Genomic DNA, 18,123 nt, shown 5'->3' on the forward strand with positions numbered 1-18,123 from the left:
CATTTTGGCGCTGTGCCCAACAGATTGATTTAGTTTTCTAACCAGCAGGAAAACATTCATTTAAAACCATAACCCCGGAGGAAAAGGAACCCTATTTTCACATGGTGGAGATATATTATATCAAATACTTGGTGCGTGTTCCACTTTTGTTTCGTAGCAAATGTGCTGGTCGTCCACATTTTGTGCTGATACAGTAATATGAGAAAGTAGGGTGCATGATGAGACACACTTTGTTTTAAAATAGCTGCAGTAGCTCTGCCACTATCAGCAAAGCAACTCTTAAACTCTTATCAGAAACAACACAATGTAGCCAATCATTGTGATTTCACCTTTACAATCAGAGTTTCTTAGAATTTGCCAACAACAACTACCACCAACTATTCAACCAAGTATTGCAACAAGTGCTTTCTCCGTTCTGTTGCTGTCAGCTGCCTACATACGAAGCCTACGTATGAAAGCCCACATCTTTCTTGCGATTGGTTGGCCCCCAAAACCTTTATCAATTTGAGGCATTAAAAGAAGCGTGCAAAGAAAAGACAAAAAGCGCTCTCAGCATCAGAGTTGGGGCTTCCGGGTAGATTCACTGCCCACCAACACAAGGGTCGGAGGTTCAAGCCCCTGTGGTAGATTCACTGCCCACCAACACAAGGGTCGCAGGTTCAAGCCCCTGTGTCACTTCCGGCTTGGTCGGGCATCCATACAGACACAATTGGCCGTGTCTGGAGGTGGGAAGCCGGATTAGGGCTATGTGTCCTGGTCGCTGCACTAGTGTCACCTCTGGTCAGTCGGGTCGCCTTTTCGGGGGTGGGGGGGGATTGCATGATAAAAAAATTAATAATTTTTTTTGAAGTAAAATAGAGTTTTGCTTGTGTGGTTAATATGGTTTATCTTAGTGCCTACAGTCTCTAGGGTCATTTGTTTCTTTCGGGTCATTCAAGACGGTATGCTGTGTATTGTCACACTCTGATCTTCCAGTTGAACGTAGCTGTGAAGTGTCTGAAGACGGACGTGCTGAGCCAGCCGGACGCTCTGGATGACTTCATCTGTGAGGTCAACGCCATGCACTCCCTGGACCACCAGAACCTCATCCGCCTCTATGGTGTGGTGCTCACACACCCCATGAAGATGGTAGTGGACACACGCAAACATACAGAGGGATATGTATTAGAGACCCATTAAGACACATGCAGGGGCACACATCAGCCACTAGTATCCTTGCTTTCGCCTTACTTTGTTGCTGACACTTCCCACACACACACACACACATACACCAGGGCTGCTCAATTGTGGCAAAAATCATAATCACGATTATTTTGACTGATATTGAGATCACGATTATTTAACTCATTGACTTTTGCAACATCATTATTGAATTTGAAAAGATTTCTTTTAATACTGGATTTCTTTGAACTTTAAATATAATTGAATTGAGAATGAGAAGAAGAAAAAATGAAAATAAAAGTATATAGGCTAACTAAAATCAATAATATAAAAACATTCGTTTTATCTCAATTGTCTTGTTTTCATAATTGTGGGAAGCCAAAATTGTAACTAAAATTCAAATGTGATGAATTACACAGTGCCCACAGTGCAAATGCCGCATTCAAGCACTCTGAGCTCGTGTGTCTTTGCAGTCTGTTAAAATCAGGTGAGACGTCTCACAGCCTTTTGTCCAGACCAGAGAGAGCGATGGAAGAAGGAAAGGAGAGAGGAAGGGAGGGAAGCAAGTAGATGGAGACTAAAATAATGGCTGACATTTCTGTCTGCTTCTTTTCTTGCCACTGTAACCTTCTGCTCCTTTCCTCGGCTCCATTTTGGATTGGCGTGGCTCCATTGTGTTTGGGTCACGCTGTTATTCTTTCTCTATCTCTTCTTTACGTCTTTCTTTCTACCCACATCTTAGTCTCGTCTCTCAGACAGTTGGAGATCTCCGCCTACCAGTCGTCTGGGAACTTCTTGTCAAAAATAGTGGTTTGAACGGCGGCGAGAACGACAAACCGCCAAACCCTTTGTCATGTTACCGTAAATGATGCCCTTCCCCCCCCGTTATCCTCCATAGTGAAACAAACTGGAGATACAGAGAATCACTTTGTAACACGGAGAGAGCTTTTTAAAACATTGAAAATGGATGTCCCGAGTTATTTGATTCAGTTTTATCTGTTTACAAGCACACACCTTCTGCATGTCACCGCCTCTTCTGCACGAAGGGCCGCCCTAAAGACTCTGGATTGGTTCTGCAATCTTAATTGGCTCCACCCAGCTTTTTTAACAACGAAAGCTGGGAGAAAGTTCTCAAGTTCTCTAGTTGAGCGAAGCGAGTAGAGATGGAGAACTGAGTCTACCCACATGTCCTCTTTTCACCCACTCTCCCTGCCTCTGTCTCCCCGTGCTGCAGGTGACAGAGCTGGCACCTCTGGGCTCTCTGCTGGAGCGCCTGCGCTGCGTGCGTCCTCAGGGCCCGGTGTTGATCCACACACTGTGTCAGTACGCCGTGCAGGTGGCCTGTGGCATGGCCTACCTGGAGCAGAGGCGGTTCATCCACAGGGACCTGGCAGCTAGGTAGGCTTAACTCATCTCTCACCAAGTTCTGGCACCTTTAATCATTTATTTTGGAACACTCCGCCTCCACTCAGAAATCTACAGCACAGGCTGTTTGGCTGGCTGAGCCTGGGGGAGGGGCAACTGTTTTTGCTTGCCATGATTGGTTGATTCTTGTCTTGCAGACTTGTCTAGACAGCTTGAGCTCAGAATGCTTTCTAAACTAAACCTATTTGCTTTATTTTTAAGTACTGTAAGTTTAGTTTAAAAATGTACATAAAAGTGTTAGAAATCTGACCCAATCTCAATCTTCAGGAACATCCTCCTGGCGTCAGCTCACAGAGTCAAGATTGGAGACTTTGGCCTGATGAGGGCTCTGCCTAACAACCACGAACACTACGTCATGCAGGAGCACCGCAAGGTCCCCTTCGCGTGGTGGGTCCATGTTTCTTCTTCTTCTTTTAATCTCTTTTGAGAGTAGCCATTAGGGGTGGGGGAAAAAATCGATTCACCTAAGTATCGTGATTTTTAATGTCACGATTTTTTGGATCGATCTTTTATTCCAGAATCGATAATCGCAATTTTTTTTTTTTTTTTTTTTTTTTTTTTTGGGTGCTTGCAGTCAGGCCACTCACTGAACAGCAGGCCAGGCGCCGCCTACTGGTTTACTAGTGGTTTTATTACTTTATTAGTTAGTCTGAAGTAATAATTACACTTCAGGGTTAAAGTGGGTGCATCTCATTGTAAAATTGGACTTCAAACGGCCCAAATCTGGCTTCAAACGGCCCAAATTTCACGCGCGTCGGCCCATATCGGCCTGGCCTGCTTGGTATCTAATGCCCGGCCTGAATTATGATCCCAGTCCGCCCCTGTTTTTAACTATATCGCCCAGCCCTACTCATGATATATAATATACAGTCTGTAGTGTATGATTAAACTTTTCCCATGTTCTAATCTAGTGTAAAAAAGCAAACAAACTGAAAAAAGAAAAGAAAGAAATAAACAAAAATCGCAATAAATCGTAATATCGAATCGCAATAATCGTAGAATCGCAATACTTAAGAATCGCAATATAAATCGAATCGGCACCCAAGAATCGTGATAGTATCGAATCGGGAGATAAGTGAATCGCCACAGCCCTAGTAGCCATGTTGAGACTAAATACATTCCCTCGCCACCCTTTGACAGACTGGTAGATGATTGGCTTAACAGGTGACCCAGGTTATAGTTTGTTGTTCCTCCTCCTGTAGGTGTGCCCCGGAGAGTCTGAAGACCAGAACCTTCTCCCATGCTAGCGACACATGGATGTTTGGAGTCACTCTCTGGGAGATGTTCACACACGGCCAGGAGCCTTGGGTGGGCCTGAATGGGAGCCAGGTACACACATGCACGCACACACAATCACGCACAAGCTCACAGTCTCAGAAAAAGATATACACATACATGTATCTACACACAGGCACATTGTACCTACATTAACACAACTCACATTTAAAAATGATCACCAAACTGGTCACACTCTTACAAATCCACTTTTCAGTAACCCTCTTTTTTCATCCCATTTTCTCAGATCCTGCATAAGATTGATAAGGAAGGCGAGCGTCTCCCCAAGCCGGAGGACTGTCCCCAGGACATTTATAATGTCATGCAGCAGTGCTGGGCTCAGAAGTCAGACGACAGACCCACCTTCGTCGCCCTGCGAGAGTTCCTGCTCGAGGTAGGGGACAGCCACAGGGGGCACTGTCCAGCTTTTTCAATGTGTTTGGCTTCAACACAGGTTCCACTAGCCTTGTTTGTAACCATAAGGATATGCTCTGTAATCTTAATGAGTCTTAACCCCTCCATTCCAATGCAATTAAGCCCACGATGCAAAACCAACAAGTGTGCAACTGGGACACCTTTACTGCACAGAGAAACCCTAGCAATCCATCTTTACATAAATTGAGTTACAGCTCCACCTAGTGGATCTATTCCAAAGGAGAAACTCACTCGAGGCCATCAACGGCAATTACATATCATCAGAACACACAAGCTGACAACATGGCCCTAGCAAACAAGTTCACTTAAAGCAACAACAACAAAAAAGCCTGTGTGTGTGTGTGTGTGTGTGTGTGTGTGTGTGTGTGTGTGTGTGTGTGTGTGTGTGTGTGTGTGTGTGTCTGTGTGTGTGTGTGTCTGTGTGTCTGTGTGTGTGTGCATGTGCGTGTGCGTTTGTCCTTTTCAGACCATGCCCACCGACATGTGTGCCCTCCAGGACTTTGACGAGCCAGACAAACTCCTGATCCAGATCAATGATGTCATCACCATCATTGAGGGGAGGTATGAGGTGTACTTATGTACAGTATGTTATTTGAGAGATTTATTTGAACAGTAGATAAACAATACATCCTAATTGGGTTGATGTACCAAACCAGTCTGCTCAGCTCACTGTTGATTTACCATTTGAATCAAACAACCACAAAAAAGTAGCTACTTTGACAAAAATGAGGTAAGATTTCTAACAACAATCATCACAATTTAATTATTTGATTTATAAGGTATTATGTAACTTTTATCCTTTTCGATCTCTCCATCTTCCAGGGCGGAGAACTACTGGTGGCGTGGTCAGAACAAGCGGACCCAGAAGATGGGCCAGTTCCCCAGAAACGTGGTGACATCGGTCGCGGGTCTGTCGGCCCGTGACATCAGCCGGCCACTCAAGAACAGCTTCATCCACACGGGCCACGGAGACAGCGACCCTCACCGCTGCTGGGGCTTCGCTGACAGGATCGACGAGTAAGCACCACCCTTTATTTATTCTTCTCTTTCTTACCAAACCAATTACAATGTGGCTTGTAACATTTGTTGGATTAGGTTTTGCTGGATTAGAGGAATAGAATGTTACACACACTCACCAATAGATGGCAGTAGCACTTTATTAGACATTTCTACCAGGTCATTGCAGTAGTATAGACCGTCACTGGAATTATTTTGCTAGGGAACAGTTTACACCCCTCGCTTATTTCCTGTCAGTGATTATTACGAGTATTAACAAACACTGCAACAGGAAATAAGCTAGGGTCAATTTAGAATGTTGTCAAGTTGAAACGGTCTATAACAGCAGGCTCATGGTTAGACTCAGTATAATGATGTTTATTTAAGTCTCTCTCTCCCCCCCAGTTTGTACCTCGGCAATCCTATGGATCCTCCTGACGTTCTTGGTTTCGACCTCAGTGGCACTCGGCCCACCCAGCTACCAGGCCGGTCTAAGAGTGAGTAGCAGAGCTGTGAATAAACACTTTACACCGGGTCCCGCTTGACCCATGATGACCCATTTGATTGACAAAGACAATGGCCACTCTTGTAGGACCAGTGAGGTAGCCACCATCTCAGCTTTGCTCAGTTACCGTAGCAGCATTGATCAGGTCTCCTGTAGTCATTGCATGGCCATGTGTTATGGGCCAAAGCATGGCTTCACTTGAATAGTCACGGTCGGGTCAGTGGGTCAGTGTAGATGTTACACCAGAGCCGCTTTGTGTCTGGTTCTTGCTTGCAAAGCTTTGATTTCATAATACAACCTGACTTGTTGCTTCTTTCTTTCTAATAATTCACTCTCTTTGCTGCTCTCATTTGCTTTTTTATTTCTCTCCATTTCTCTCTCCCGCTGCGCTGGTGGTATTTTTGTTTGTTTGTTGATTTGATTTCCAGAGGATCCCCCTCGCCGCCCCCCTCAGCCAGCCGTGTGGGTCAAGAGTAAGTCTGGTCTCTCTCAGCAGCTCTTCATCCATTGCTCCTGCCCTCTCTGTTCTCTCCTAGCTCCGCTCCTCAAAGGTACATCTCTCTCTTCTCATCCCTCTCTCCCTCCGTTTGCTTCCTGTCCTCCGTCCTTTGCCTCTTGCGGTGATTCGGTGTTGTTATTTCTCACTTCCTAGCATCCCCCCATCTCCCACTCTCCCGCCCCTCCACCCCTCTAACAGGTGTGCAGTGTCCGTGCTGTGGATTCTAGGACTAACTTTGAACCTGGAGGGCTTTTGGAGACGAGTGGCATGCGTCTTGTCGTTTGGTGTTTGTGGACTAAAGTGCTCTTAAAGTGCCCCGTCGCCATCACTCTGCACTATTATCGCCAAACAACTAAGGGAATTAAACGTTTACTTAAATGTTGTGTTTGTGTCTCCAGAGCCGTGCTATGATCCTGTAACTGAAGATGAGGATCTGACCTCGACAGGACTCAAGAGATTATCGCTACGGAAACCGGGTTCAGTCAGAGGCCTCAAACTGAAACCCGCCGCGTGGGTCTCCGCCTCCAAACAGGGAGGTGGTCGGACTTCGGGCTCGGGCCACACCACCAACAGTGAAGTGTCACTCATAGACTTTGGGGAGGAGTTCCCCCCGCCTACGCCTTCCCCTTCCCCCGTAGTTGAAATCCAGATCCCCTTACTGGCTAAGCTCGCTTTGGAAGCGGGGAATCTCCTGGACCGGACTCCACCTCAGAGTCCGTCTCGGTCGTTGCCCCGCCCCCTCCACCCCACGCCGGTGGTTGACTGGGATGCTCGACCGCTACCCCCACCACCGGCTTATGATGATGTGGCCCAAGATGAAGATGATATGGAGGTACGGTAGGAGGTGATAGAACACATACGACCACACCTTAATATATCCAAGAGACGGGAAAGGGATGTTTATCTACTGCTCTGCAATCACCAGAACCATAGTGGTTCTAGTGAAGTTGTAAAATGCATTCAGATGGGCAAACTGTGAATTTGACTATGTTTCAATGCAAGTAAAACTTTCTCTTTCCAAATTAGGTGAGCTCTATCAACAGCATGGAGCAGGTGCAGCAGGTAGAGGAACAGAGTGATGTTGTCTATAACCCAAACGAGCCTCCCCCCTCTGGACAGAAGTTGGAGGGGGAGGCGCCTGTGTCCAGTGGTCCAGACAGACCGGGCCTGGAGGACAACCTCTTCCTCCCCTGCAAGCAGAGCCAGGTTCCCTCTTCGTCTTTCTCCCAGTCCGCCGAGATCTTCCAAGAGCTCCAGCAAGAGTGCATGAGAAGGCTCAACGTGCCCACTGGTGGTGCTCCTGGGTCAACCTCCCCGTCCCAGACCTTAGCCTCACCTCCCCAGACGCAGGACGTGCACCGGCAGATCATCCTCTCCTTGACTGAGGACAAGCCGCAGATCCCTCCCCGGGTCCCCATTCCCCCTCGCCCCATAAAAAGAGGCGACTACACATCTGCCCGCTGGTCGGGGGAGCTCTCCCTGTCCCCGACACCGACTGGCACCACAGAGGATGTTTCAGGCCCAGACCAGGACCGGCCCCCTCAGATCCCTCCGAGGGACCCTTTGTCCCAGCCTGGCTCCAGGACCCCGAGCCCCATGGGCCTCGTGGTGAGCTCCACCCAGCAGAGAGCATACTCTGTCAGCCCTAACGCCATGCCAGCTCCCCTCGCCCCCTGCCCGTCTTCTGCACACGCCCACGGCGCCTACCTCTCCACCTCTCCAGGTAAACTCATGCCAACTACGCACAGCTTTGCCTCAGATCCTAAATATGCTGCACCCAAAGTGATCCAAGCACAGGCACAGGGGAAGGACCCTGCCGGCAAGGGCCCCTGTATCCTCCCCATCGTCCGCGACGGGCGTAAAGTCAGTAACACCCACTATTACCTCCTGCCCGAAAGGCCGCCATACCTTGACCGCTACGACCGCTTCTTCAGGGAGGCCGAGAGCTTGCCTGTCAGCGGCGGAGAGGAAAGGCACGTACGACAAGCCAACACTGCTACAGTCAGACCCATGGTGGTCAACAGCCAGCCTCTCCAGGGACACGCCCAGGGACTGGGGCTGGTCCAGCCGGGCGAGCTGAAGGCTAACTTCTCCTCCAACAATAACAGCAGTCTGGGCGGGGTGCGGTCAGGGATGAAGATGTCAGTCAGTCTCCCCCGGGTCTGTTCAGAGGCGCTGGCTGCACCAGGAGTGCTGGCTTCTTGCACCAGGACAGAGGGAGCAGGGAACACAGCTGACAAGGTCAAACTGGTAAGCACAGATTAGCTTGCGGGTATTTATTTGAATTGCTTGTCTTTCTTCAATGTTTGGCTGATGAAGTTGTCTTGCTTCAAATGGATTGTTTGTTTTTTTACCTTTTAAGTCAATATTAGCTGATGAAAGACATCATTCGCTTCACCGAAAAACAATGCCGATTTATTTTGCACATGATCTCACACATATCTTTTTTTAATGAATCAAAGTGTTAATTTTGCATTCCTTCCCTCTGATGATGATGGGTGTCAAAGTCATGCAGCGTGGTGCTTTTTGAAATCTATTATTTCCATCCTTATTTTCTACTTGGATTGCTTTTTGTAAATTAGAACAAATTGTATTGCCGTTAATCCAGACAGAGACGTCCTTTTCTTAATTCCCCACTCTCACTCGCTCGAGTGTGTAATCAATCTACGAGAGCATGTGGTCTCTATTAGCACAAGAGGATGTTGTTATCACAGAGCTCAAATATGAGCCTGAGGCAATGAACAGGGTCATTCTGAAGGCTCAGTTGGAGAAGACTATGAGGATGATAGCTGAACACTGGCTTGTTAAAAGCCAAGCATGATAACAGCTACTGTACTTAGCACAGTGCAGTGCGTACATGTATATTATTTGTGCTTTATTTGACAAACTCCTTTTGTCGAGACTAAATTAATTTATTGCAGGTACAAAAACATCTGGAAAACATGTATGTATATTATATTTACCTTTATTGAACACCAGGGGGCAACAGAACATAGTGTTTGTCTTATGTCTCTTAGCGAGGTGTGTGTGTGTGTGTGTGTGTGTGTGTGTGTGTGTGTGCGCGCGCGCGCGCGTGTGTGTGTGTGTGTGTGTGTGTGTGTGTGTGTGCCCGCGCGCACGCACTTCTGTGTCTGAGCCAGAGAGGAAGAGGGAGGCATTTGCAATGTGTGTGACACTGACACATTCACAGCATTTTTTGCTGTACTTCATAAGCGTATTGATTACTTCCTCAGTCAAATGGAATTCAATATTGCAAAGCAAATTATGATTGATGTGTAACAGGAAAACATCATTTCAAGACTGGGAGCACACTTGTGAAAGCCGATGAGTTAAACTAATTGTCTCTGTGAAGGTTAGATAGGAAGTGGAAACCATTTAGTAGCCTTTCATTTTCTCTCACAGCGAAAAGGCACAAGAAGGTGACAACTTCTCACAACCTACTCAGTCAGAAACATGCCAGTGTTCTTTGGAGACAACGGCTATCTTCATTTGAGCTGAAATCTGAATTGAAGACGCAAATTGCAGTTTTGATTGGCTCCTTGGTGCTGGCCTGTCGATTTTGACTTTGATTCAACTTATTGAATTTGAATCACAATCACTGCGATTCACCGAAGGCTCTGCATCGACCAGGAATGTGGCATTTGGTAGCAGATGCTGAGATCCATGACTGCAGTACCTAGCGACACACTTGGCAAAGAAGACATATGAGATGCCACATACAGTATAGGACAGAGGAATTCAATGCACACACGCACACACACACACACACACACACACACACACACACACACACACACACACATGCATACATACACAGGATAATAGTACTCTTACTTAACTGATCCCACAGTGGGAAATTCATTTATTACTCTAACTCCCATAGGCAGAAGAGAATAACAACAAATTGGTAACAAATAGTAGCAAAGTGGAAAATAATTGCTACTGGGAAGCCACACTAAGACGATTTGTCATCTACAAGTGTCTGTGTTCAGCGTGCAGCCTCATCACACTCAGGTACAATGTGTCAGTATATCTCACAGTATCGCTGTCGTACAGTAATTAGAGGAAGCTTCAAATGGATCTGTGAAGAGACAGAAGATTGTTTGAAAAGTCTGTTCAAATACAAGAAGCTTCAAACTCTGCGCTGAGATCCAGAGCATTGGCCATTTCAGATGTAGCTAAATGTAGAGCTCTCATAATATCATCATCAAGTCTGAAAACAAAACAATCTGTTCATTCAAGTATGAGAATGTTTTTATTTGATAGTCTGTAGAAGTGTTATGTATAGTGGTATATGTATTCAGTCATGAATGATATATGATATACATATGAATGACTGCTGATGTTTACATTGGCAGCACAGGAGGAATATGAGGGGGGGTGACGATATGTTGTGTGGTGCAGGAGGTGGTTCATGGTGTGATGATATCTATGTTGTTGTGGTGCAGGTGCAGGAGGAGGTTCATGGTGTGATGATATGTTGTTGTGGTGCAGGTGCAGGAGGAGGTTCATGGTGTGATGATATGTTGTTGTGTGATGCAGGTGCAGGAGGAGGTTCATGGTGTGATGATATGTTGTTGTGGTGTGGTGCAGGAGCAGGAGGTGGTTCATGGTGTGATGATATGTTGTTGTGATGCAGGTGCAGGAGGAGGTTCATGGTGTGATGATATGTTGTTGTGATGCAGGAGGCGGTTCATGGTGTGATGATATGTTGTTGTCGTGCAGGAGGAGGTTCATGGTGTGATGATATGTTGTTGTCGTGCAGGAGGAGGTTCATGGTGTGATGATATGTTGTTGTCGTGCAGGAGGAGGTTCATGGTGTGATGATATGTTGTTGTCGTGCAGGAGGAGGTTCATGGTGTGATGATATGTTGTTGTGGTGCAGGTGCAGGAGGAGGAGGAGGTTCATGGTGTGATGATATGTTGTTGTGGTGTGGTGCAGGTGCAGGAGGAGGTTCATGGTGTGATGATATGTTGTTGTGATGCAGGTGCAGGAGGAGGTTCATGGTGTGATGATATGTTGTTGTGATGCAGGTGCAGGAGGAGGTTCATGGTGTGATGATATGTTGTTGTGATGCAGGTGCAGGAGGAGGTTCATGGTGTGATGATATGTTGTGTGATGCAGGTGCAGGAGGAGGTTCATGGTGTGATGATATGTTGTTGTGGTGCAGGTGCAGGAGGAGGTTCATGGTGTGATGATATGTTGTTGTGTGATGCAGGTGCAGGAGGAGGTTCATGGTGTGATGATATGTTGTTGTGGTGCAGGTGCAGGAGGAGGTTCATGGTGTGATGATATGTTGTTGTGTGGTGCAGGTGCAGGAGGAGGTTCATGGTGTGATGATATGTTGTTGTGATGCAGGTGCAGGAGGAGGTTCATGGTGTGATGATGTGTTGTTGTGGTGCAGGTGCAGGAGGAGGTTCATGGTGTGATGATATGTTGTTGTGATGCAGGACAGGTGCAGGAGGCGGTTCATGGTGTGATGTTATGTTGTTGTGATGCAGGACAGGTGCAGGAGGAGGTTCATGGTGTGATGATATGTTGTTGTGGTGCAGGTGCAGGAGGAGGTTCATGGTGTGATGATATGTTGTTGTGGTGCAGGTGCAGGAGGAGGTTCATGGTGTGATGATATGTTGTGTGGTGCAGGAGGCGGTTCATGGTGTGATGATATGTTGTTGTGGTGCAGGTGCAGGAGGAGGTTCATGGTGTGATGATATGTTGTTGTGGTGCAGGTGCAGGAGGAGGTTCATGGTGTGATGATATGTTGTGTGATGCAGGTGCAGGAGGAGGTTCATGGTGTGATGATATGTTGTGTGGTGCAGGTGCAGGAGGAGGTTCATGGTGTGATGATATGTTGTTGTGTGATGCAGGTGCAGGAGGAGGTTCATGGTGTGATGATATGTTGTTGTGGTGCAGGTGCAGGAGGAGGTTCATGGTGTGATGATATGTTGTTGTGTGGTGCAGGTGCAGGAGGAGGTTCATGGTGTGATGATATGTTGTTGTGATGCAGGTGCAGGAGGAGGTTCATGGTGTGATGATGTGTTGTTGTGGTGCAGGTGCAGGAGGAGGTTCATGGTGTGATGATATGTTGTTGTGATGCAGGACAGGTGCAGGAGGCGGTTCATGGTGTGATGTTATGTTGTTGTGATGCAGGACAGGTGCAGGAGGAGGTTCATGGTGTGATGATATGTTGTTGTGGTGCAGGTGCAGGAGGAGGTTCATGGTGTGATGATATGTTGTGTGGTGCAGGAGGCGGTTCATGGTGTGATGATATGTTGTTGTGGTGCAGGTGCAGGAGGAGGTTCATGGTGTGATGATATGTTGTTGTGGTGCAGGTGCAGGAGGAGGTTCATGGTGTGATGATATGTTGTTGTGGTGCAGGTGCAGGAGGAGGTTCATGGTGTGATGATATGTTGTGTGGTGCAGGTGCAGGTGCAGGAGGAGGTTCATGGTGTGATGATATGTTGTTGTGATGCAGGTGCAGGAGGAGGTTCATGGTGTGATGATATGTTGTTGTGTGATGCAGGTGCAGGAGGAGGTTCATGGTGTGATGATATGTTGTTGTGATGCAGGTGCAGGAGGAGGTTCATGGTGTGATGATATGTTGTGTGGTGCAGGTGCAGGTGCAGGAGGAGGTTCATGGTGTGATGATATGTTGTTGTGATGCAGGTGCAGGAGGAGGTTCATGGTGTGATGATATGTTGTTGTGTGATGCAGGTGCAGGAGGAGGTTCATGGTGTGATGATATGTTGTTGTGATGCAGGTGCAGGAGGAGGTTCATGGTGTGATGATATGTTGTGTGATGCAGGTGCAGGAGGAGGTTCATGGTGTGATGATATGTTGTTGTGATGCAGGAGGAGGTTCATGGTGTGATGATATGTTGTTGTGATGCAGGAGGAGGTTCATGGTGTGATGATATGTTGTTGTGATGCAGGAGGAGGTTCATGGTGTGATGATATGTTGTTGTGATGCAGGTGCAGGAGGAGGTTCATGGTGTGATGATATGTTGTTGTGTGGTGCAGGTGCAGGAGGAGGTTCATGGTGTGATGATATGTTGTTGTGGTGCAGGAGGAGGTTCATGGTGTGATGATATGTTGTTGTGATGCAGGAGGAGGTTCATGGTGTGATGATATGTTGTTGTGATGCAGGTGCAGGAGGAGGTTCATGGTGTGATGATATGTTGTTGTGTGGTGCAGGTGCAGGAGGAGGTTCATGGTGTGATGATATGTTGTTGTGTGATGCAGGTGCAGGAGGCTGTTCATGGTGTGACGATAGAGGAGTGCCAAACAGCCCTCCAGAACCACAACTGGAACATCCAGAAAGCCGTGCATTACCTCAAGGTAACCACATTCACAAGTACACCAGGAAGCCTATACGCATTACGCACCGCAGCCAAAACCATCAAACCCGGGTGTAAAATGTCCATTAAAACCATAATAAACCTCACTCATTTATATTGCCCTTTTTATTCAGCACAGTATAAACAAAAAAGGAACTACGAGTTCATTAACAATAAACATGCCAGGCATGAATTATTAAAAGAAAGTTACATGTGAAGAAACAAGGCAAATAATAAAAAGCGCAGAAATGAACTCACTATATTTCTGCAGCCCTTTTGCTTCATCATGGTCGTAAAATAGAAAAAGATATTACACAAGTAAAGCGAACCACCTGGAAAAAGGATGTGCTGCTGCGCCGGCTCAAGGTAAGAAGGGCATCAAGAGAACTTTATTGTTTCGCTTTGTCAAAATAAGAGCCCTAAGAGTGGGACGTAAGTGCAGTGCCTCGAGATAAGTATATTAGTGAAAGGGAACTCCAGCCTTCAGTGGTCAGGTACACAATATGTAAGATACAGCCACAGTGTGCACGGGTCCTTCAGTGGTCAGGTACTACACAATATGTAAGATACAGCCGCACTGTGCAGTGTGCACGGGTCCTTCCAGATTTAATACTGTATGGCTGCTCAGGCCTTGGCTTGAGTTCTTTGCTCTAATTACCTTTCACCAGGTTTAAAGGACATGCTATGTCCAGATGCACTCATTCACTCTTGGATTTTATGGGGATCTTTTTGGTTAAATGCATGAAATAAGGTCTGTGGTTAACAAAAGTTTATGAAACGGCGAACTTTGTGTTCAGCAAGATCATCTTCACAAATGAGAAGTGAATGGGGTTTAACCCATTGATACCTGATGCAGCATTTGCGTGTATATCCCTCATTTGTGTGCGTATCCCTTTAAGACCGCGCTCTTAAAGGGATACACACACAAATGCTGCATCAGGTATCAATGGGTTAACCAGAAAATAATATCTCCACCCTGAACTTATTGTATGCTAGTATGAAGTGCATGAACACAGCGGGACACTAAACAGTCAATTATTAATTAAAAAATGTCTTGATGAATTAGAATAGTCTATGCAACTGGGCCACCCTTCAACAGTGCTGTGCTCCCTTCTTGGTTTCACTGATGACTCCTCCGCCCCTCCCTGGCTCCCCGGTGCCTCTGCAGGTGGAGCAGCTGTTCTGCCTGGGACTGAAGAGCAGGACAGAGTGTCTGAAGCTGCTGGAGATGTGTGACTGGAACCTGGAGGCAGCCAGCACGCAGATGCTGGATAACTATGGCTCCACAACCAGGCAGAGGTATTACATTGTATTGCAGTGTTTCCATAATGTTGAGGTCATGGCTCCCCGAGCAAAAACCACGCGTTTTATTGGATCATAATGTGTTTTTAATGGCTATCCATCTAGCCCAACAACTGAAGTTCCATCCATTGTTGCCCGGACAGAATCATTGATTTAACATTGGCACTCCTTATAGCTCCCCCAGAGGCTCCAATATGCATCTAAAACTTTCCAGGGATGTAATCTTGTATCTTGGCATCATTGTTGTCTTGAAGCTATTCATCATTGTGACAATAAATAATGCTTGTTGAATACTTGGTTGGGCATTGTTTCAAGAAATTAAAATTGAATCGATAAGGAACTCGCCCCGAAATGCTGATATAAGGTCAGTGTTGCCATCTCCAGCCTCAACTGCTGGAAAGTGCGCCCTCCCTAAATGTGCATGATGGAAGTTAAGTGAAAAAGTAAATAGCCGACATAAACAGCAAGGAGACAGGTGGCTGTGATGCAATGAGAAAACAATGATGCTGCTGTGCTCCTGTAATGAGAGTTGGGCGAGGCTAAATCGCACATTTGGCAGCTAGGATGAAAACGTTTTTTATTCTTTATTATGCCAAAAAAAAACTATTTTTATGGAAATAGTTTTGAATATATGAACTACTTAAGGTGTACCTTGCTTGAAAATCCTCAAAAGAGAAAGTATCTCTTACAAGACAATCCAAATGTACACCCGAGTTGATTTGGGCTGATTCTAGGCTGATTCCTGGGATTCTTGCTCATGAGTGTCTCTGTCTAAAGTCAATCTTCCTCATATGGCAGACGGTGACAGACATCTCCAGCTGCTGCCTTCTCAACTGAACCTCATCCCAAGCACAGTGTCATCCGAAGAGGCGGAAGCTGCTCCTGTCCCGTCTATTTTGACTCTCCAGACAGATTGTGATTACAGAAGAATCAAGCACATTTTGAATGAACTGGGATAACAAAGTACATCGTGGCTCCGTTCATACTCTTCATGGATATAGGAATTTAGCCCAGGGTAAAAAAAGAAAAGGAAATTAAAACAAAAAAGGATTTAAGTTAAACTTGACCCTGGTGTGGAAGTTACAAGCTACTTGCACTTGATAAGAAACTGCAGATGATATGCACACTCCACCATCTTTCCAAAATCGTTGCAGGGCAAAAATTACTTCCACGTTCGGGCCAATCGTCCAACCTGTTCCCAACAGTTTCCTACTTTGTTCTTATGGCTTCACTGAAGGAGCTCGCTGCAACACGTCACGCTAACCCATCCCCACAAGCTCACAGATTCTGGGTGCCGCCACACTCCAGCTGTCAGACTCACTCACCGGTATTGCCACACTGCCGCAGTTACACTGTCGACCTGCAGGGAGATACTCCCCCCCCCCCCCCCCCCCTGTCTGTAGTTAATGGCTTTGAAGACTCGGGTGGAAAGTGAATCCCAAGAGGTGAGGAGTTGATGCCCACAGCGCCAGATAGCAGCACTTTGTTCAAGAGTCCCCTTCTTTGCCGAGTAATTCAGCACATCGCTTCCAACAAATGTCAGGATGGGCCCGTGTGTGACCGTTTGACCTTAGTGGTGCAGTTTCATCATTATTCAACTTAAATACGCTCTCTCTGTCGCTCGTTAAAGGGATAGTTCGGTTTGTTTGAAGTGGGGTCCTATGAGCTCCTATAGTCTCAATGCCAGACCCATGAGAGTTCTTACGCTGATACACTACGTTACTGCATGCTGCAGATCTCTCTCTGGGTCTGGGACACTTTCCCTCAGAGGGCTGGTTATGGGAGGGAACCGTTCACTTGGCCAGTCATATGCCAGTGATGGCTTCAGTCCTCTCCAATCAGTAACGACTTTGCGATCAGACAACACGGGAGGCGCAGCCCGTTTTTCGAACCGCTCTCTCATCGGTGCTACGACCTGTCACTCATTCAATTTCAACCCGCCTTCAAAACCAGCAGTGGCTGTTAACTGGCACAGACTCACTTATGTAGTATGCGGAGTGCAGCGATTCAACGTAATATTTGAGTCTGGGGAGAGACTACCTCCCATACAGTCACTGTACTATGCAAAGCCATCTGGACGCTGACCGCACGGTGTTAGGAGATCCGCCATTCTAAATCGGCAGCCTCAGATAGCTGTCTCTGCAACTCTGTGGGGCCAGGAAGTAAAACGTAACTTAGCCACCTAAAAGAACGCCCAACTAAACAAATCAATATATGTGTACATGTACACTCTATTTTGACAATTGTCAGCGCTTTACTTTACCATCTCATTTGGCACTACATTTCCTCCCAATGACTGTACAGTGACTGAGCTCATAGGACTCCACTTCAAACAAAGCGAACTATCCCTTTAAAAGCCCAGCTCCAGTATTGGCGGCTGTATGGATTTGGACCATCATGCCGCAATGTTCTGAAAATCTCGTCTACAAATCTCACATCTATCACGTCTACACAAACACAAGGAAGTATACAACTCATATTATTTCAGTGTCCAGGGCCATATTGTGCAAGAAGTAATTTTGCCTGTTGACAGTTATTGATATTGAAGGCTGGAGGATATAAGATTGGAGATTGACTGCTGCTGAAGGCCTAGGGAGAGAGAAGCCAAAATGCTTGCTAAAGTGAAATATGGGTATAACTACAGTATCTAGACTCTCCCCAAAAGCTCACCTGTGACCTGCAGAGGGTCGGCCATTTGCACATGATGCATGTTTGGGGAGTGTGTTGAGGGATTCAGATAGTTCTCCACTTTTCTTTTCTCTTAGGCTACCCACAGATCTCTATTTGATTAGAGATATAAAACTGAGGATTGTCGTGCATATGCTAAACTGTATACGCAAAGAGAAGTTTAAGTTTATATTTGTGGCAAAAAAAAACTGCATGCGCAAAATATTGGTATATGAATTATTTATTTATTTCTGATTTATCTGAGTTGTTCTGAACATAATGTTCAGATAGAAAGGAAGGTATTGGAATTGACCAGTAAGTAGAACTGACTATTACTGGTCAAGCTATAGGCCATTGATTTCATTATGTACCCCTTTGAACTGAAAACCCATCTAGGAATATCGCCATACATGGGTCACCCACTCTCAGTGGAAAAGTGCTCCGCCCCCCGATGCAGCGCACTCTCCTCGCTCCTTCCCTCTGAGCACTTTGCCCGCACATCAGCTGAACACCGCTGTCAG

At 46.4% G+C, this 18,123-nt stretch overlaps 1 protein-coding gene across 1 annotated transcript in view; it reads left to right on the forward strand.

Moving 5' to 3' along the window:
- tnk2b (tyrosine kinase, non-receptor, 2b) overlaps window positions 1-15,865 on the forward strand; it is a gene marked incomplete at its 5' end in the record, with an annotated part of 53,103 nt that extends 37,238 nt beyond the window's left edge. Inside the window, 13 exons of the mRNA XM_083659278.1 lie at window positions 976-1,128; window positions 2,396-2,559; window positions 2,854-2,973; window positions 3,789-3,915; window positions 4,109-4,255; window positions 4,763-4,857; window positions 5,119-5,313; window positions 5,698-5,789; window positions 6,695-7,128; window positions 7,323-8,546; window positions 13,539-13,634; window positions 14,802-14,932; window positions 15,734-15,865. Of these exons, the coding sequence (XP_083515404.1) occupies window positions 976-1,128; window positions 2,396-2,559; window positions 2,854-2,973; window positions 3,789-3,915; window positions 4,109-4,255; window positions 4,763-4,857; window positions 5,119-5,313; window positions 5,698-5,789; window positions 6,695-7,128; window positions 7,323-8,546; window positions 13,539-13,634; window positions 14,802-14,932; window positions 15,734-15,740 (2,985 nt within the window). The 3' untranslated portion in view covers window positions 15,741-15,865. The remainder of the gene's footprint in view (window positions 1-975; window positions 1,129-2,395; window positions 2,560-2,853; window positions 2,974-3,788; window positions 3,916-4,108; window positions 4,256-4,762; window positions 4,858-5,118; window positions 5,314-5,697; window positions 5,790-6,694; window positions 7,129-7,322; window positions 8,547-13,538; window positions 13,635-14,801; window positions 14,933-15,733) is intronic.
- Window positions 15,866-18,123: the final 2,258 nt, after the last annotated feature.

The sequence above is a fragment of the Poromitra crassiceps genome (assembly GCF_964638095.1).
Source record: "Poromitra crassiceps genome assembly, chromosome: 23".
NCBI classification, from domain to species: domain Eukaryota; kingdom Metazoa; phylum Chordata; class Actinopteri; order Beryciformes; family Melamphaidae; genus Poromitra; species Poromitra crassiceps.